Consider the following 3,316-nt stretch of genomic DNA (forward strand, 5'->3'; position numbering starts at 1 on the left):
TGACCTTGATTCCAGTGGTCTTTCTTTATTCTGCTCAACATGTATTTGGTGAGGCAAGTACTGCATGAAGCATCGTGCCAAGACTTTACAGGGATTAGGATTATCTCATAAACCCTCAGAACACATCCATTAGATGGCTGCTCCTAATAGATGAGGAAATTCAGGCACGGAGAGGTAAAGTAACTTTCTCAGGGCAGCATAGCATGGGGTCTGCCAGCAAGGCAGGGACCCCGGGGAGGGGAAGACAAAGGAGGGAAGAGAGCAGGAGAGGAGTGGAGGGGAATAAGAGGACTGAACTGGTTACTTCACAGTCTTGCCCAGAGCCTGTCTCCTGAGCCCCAGGGCTGTGGGGTCCGACGGATTTAGCCAGTCCCCACAGTTTTGCCTGGAGGTGTGGGGGTGGGAAAGGAGGCCAGCAAGGGTTGAAGGAAGATGCAGAAAGGTCTTCCTAGGGAAAAGGCTTGGCAGACAGGATGTGAAGAGCTGCGCTGTTTTGCCTGGGAGCAGGAAGCCAGTGAGGATGCCTTTTCCGCTGGCCACTCGCAGCCATTTAACTCAGAACCTGTGTCTGGATCCCAAGGGGGCTCAGCTACCGAAGTCATGAATACACATGAGCCTAATGCAGCCTTGGGGTCAATCAGATAGTGAAGGTGGCATCCCCGATTCCCTCAGTTGCCAGTTTGTTGTATTTTTTTAATTAATGAACAATTTTGTGTTCATTATGCCAGAGCCTTGGCCAATGGAGAAATGCACCCTTCATCTGAGATTTTCTTATGTCTTCCTGCATGTGATTTCCGCCCCACCCCCAACACTGCCCCGGTGTTTCAGCAGTTTCCTCCTCCATTCCTATAAGAACCTGCCTTGCCTTTTCCCAGCTCCAGTTTTAGCTTCCTGTGTGCTGAGCATCTTGCAGTTGTCATCATGTCTTCAGATGCGTTTGATAGGTACAGGAAGTTACACCAGATGGAAGATGGGACCAACGATCAATAAAAGGAGAACTATGTTTCTAAGAAAAATGCATCACGGCTTCCCACAGGAGTTGTGTGCCATATGTCCTAATATCCGTGGAACAATGGATCTAATTTTTAGCTCTTCTGCTTGGCTCTCTTGGCCATTTCAACGAGAAAGAAAATAGATTTTAACCGGCTGCTCCCCAGCTTACTGATGATCTGTAGTAAAAATTGCCTTGCTGTTTAACCCATTCATCAGATATCACAAAATAAAATCTCTTCCTCCTCTCCCTCCAGCTTTATTTCTCCGGCTACTAGTTTAGTATATTTATGGTGCATGAGTCATCACGCTGCCCGCTGATTGGAGAAAAACCAAACACCCCTGAGACCATCAGTCAATTACAGCTATTCTCAGCTTCATTCACAGATTTATTGGCTTGCACACACACACACACAGAAATTCATTCGGCGAAGTTCATTCATAAAAATTTCAACACTCTGGGTATCATCCCGCATATCTCAGGCTTCTGCTGCGAATGGGCTGCTAAGAAAAGCTCCGAGAGGTGTCCAGGAGGGAGGGCAGCTCTGAGCAAGGGTGGGCAGGCTGGGAGGGGATCTGGGGAACACGGAGGGTCCTCAAGTCAGAGAAACAATGTGGAGCGGCGCCATCGCTAGTACTCCAGCTGTGGCCCAGAAAGGGCTTCAAGACAAGATCTTCCAAGAGAGGGCAGCCATCAGAATCAGCGAACCCAGGCAGGACCTTGGGCTCACATATACCTCCCCCCCCCCACCCCTTTTTAATGAACAATCAGTGGAACAAATAAAGGGTTAATAGTCCGGTCATTGCCCCGCCCCGTGGGAGCCGAAGGGAGCAGGTTTGAAAGTTCCTGCGTGCAGACTGGGAGGCTGGGGGCTGGGGGGCGCTAAATATTATCCTGGGCTCCTGCAGGCTAGTGATGCGGCGGGGCCGGCTGGCCGGGGCTCGGCCCGTTTCCGTGCCCGAGAGTTGGCCGCGAGCAGTCCCCGCCACGAGCCTGGGTCCAGGCGTTCAGGCGTTCCCAGCGAGGAATCCGAGACGAGAACACCGGGTGCCGCTGCCCGGGCCGGGGAGGGACTGAGATCAGAGCAGGGGAGGCGTTTCCCCGCTGGGCTGTCATCCTTAAGGGCCCGGGAGCCCAGGCGGGCGAAAGCAGAGTTGGAGAGGTGGCTGCCGCGAGTTGCTCGGGGCGTTGTGGCACTCGATGTCCGTACGGTTTATCTACCAGACGACGGGGCGATTTATGCAACCGTACCCGGTTTCGGCACTGCCAAGGCTATGCGAGAACGCGCTCGGGACAGCCTGGCAGGACTCGTGCTGTACGTAGGACTCTTCGGGCACCCCGGGATGCTGCACAGGGCCAAGTACAGCCGCTTTCGGAACGAGTCCATCACGTCCTTGGACGAAGGCAGTCCGGGAGGCTCGGCCGGGAACAAGGGCTCGCCGCAGCCTCCCTACCCCGCCCTGGCACCTCACCTGTCGGCTGAAGATGCCACCTTGCCGTCCCAGGAGAGCCCCACCCCACTGTGCACCTTGATCCCCCGCATGGCGAGCATGAAGCTGGCCAACCCAGCCACTTTGCTGAGTCTGAAAAACTTTTGCTTGGGTACCAAAGAGGTGCCCCGGCTGAAGCTCCAGGAAAGCCAAGACCCGGCTCCCAGCAGTCCCGCTTCCCCCGAACCCAGTCTGAGTAGGGCTGGGTCTGCACCTCCACTGCAGCCAGACCCGGTTGGGAACCGGGCAAACGCCTCAACTCCAGATGCCTGCCCACTTCCCGGCCCTGGGGAGCCAAACCCCAGGAGCAGGCAGGACAAGCACTTTCTGCAGCACCTGTTGGGGATGGGCATGAACTACTGTGTGAAGGTAAGTGCATTTTCCTCTCTGCGCTCCTAAGAACTCTTGGGGAAAAGGGTATCTTCTCTGCTTTCTGCAAGGGACCACACAATTCCTGACTGGGTTCTAGGTATGGACAAGACATTATGCAACTGGACCAAAGGGGAGGGAATCTGGGTTTACAAATTTCCCTACCTATATCTGACTTGTACTGGAGTCAAATAACCTTTGGTTCAAGGGCATAAACTATTGATAACTTGTAGATAGTTGCCAGATGTAGGGGCAACTTCTGATAGAGGCGGCCTTCTTGTCCCCACTGGACCTAGCATTCTGGTCAAGAAGAGTCAAGGATTTCAAATCTGATTAGTGAATGAGACCTGGTAGGTTATGTTGGCCATTATATTTTGGATAAATACAATAGAGATTTCTGTGCTAGAGGAACACATGGTGTGTAAGGGGCTTGAGTTTTTTTTTTTTTTTTTTTTTTTTTTTTTTT

The 3,316-nt window shown here is 52.8% G+C and overlaps 1 protein-coding gene across 1 annotated transcript in view; it reads left to right on the forward strand.

The window, feature by feature from the left end:
• The first annotated feature begins 2,265 nt into the window (after positions 1-2,265).
• SHC4 (SHC (Src homology 2 domain containing) family, member 4) overlaps positions 2,266-3,316 on the forward strand; it is a 146,720-nt gene continuing 145,669 nt past the window's right edge. Inside the window, exon 1 of the mRNA XM_008568656.1 lies at positions 2,266-2,850. Within this exon, the coding sequence (XP_008566878.1) occupies positions 2,266-2,850 (585 nt within the window). The remainder of the gene's footprint in view (positions 2,851-3,316) is intronic.

This window comes from Galeopterus variegatus, unplaced genomic scaffold, assembly GCF_000696425.1.
Source record: "Galeopterus variegatus unplaced genomic scaffold, G_variegatus-3.0.2 Scaffold429, whole genome shotgun sequence".
NCBI classification, from domain to species: Eukaryota; Metazoa; Chordata; class Mammalia; order Dermoptera; family Cynocephalidae; genus Galeopterus; species Galeopterus variegatus.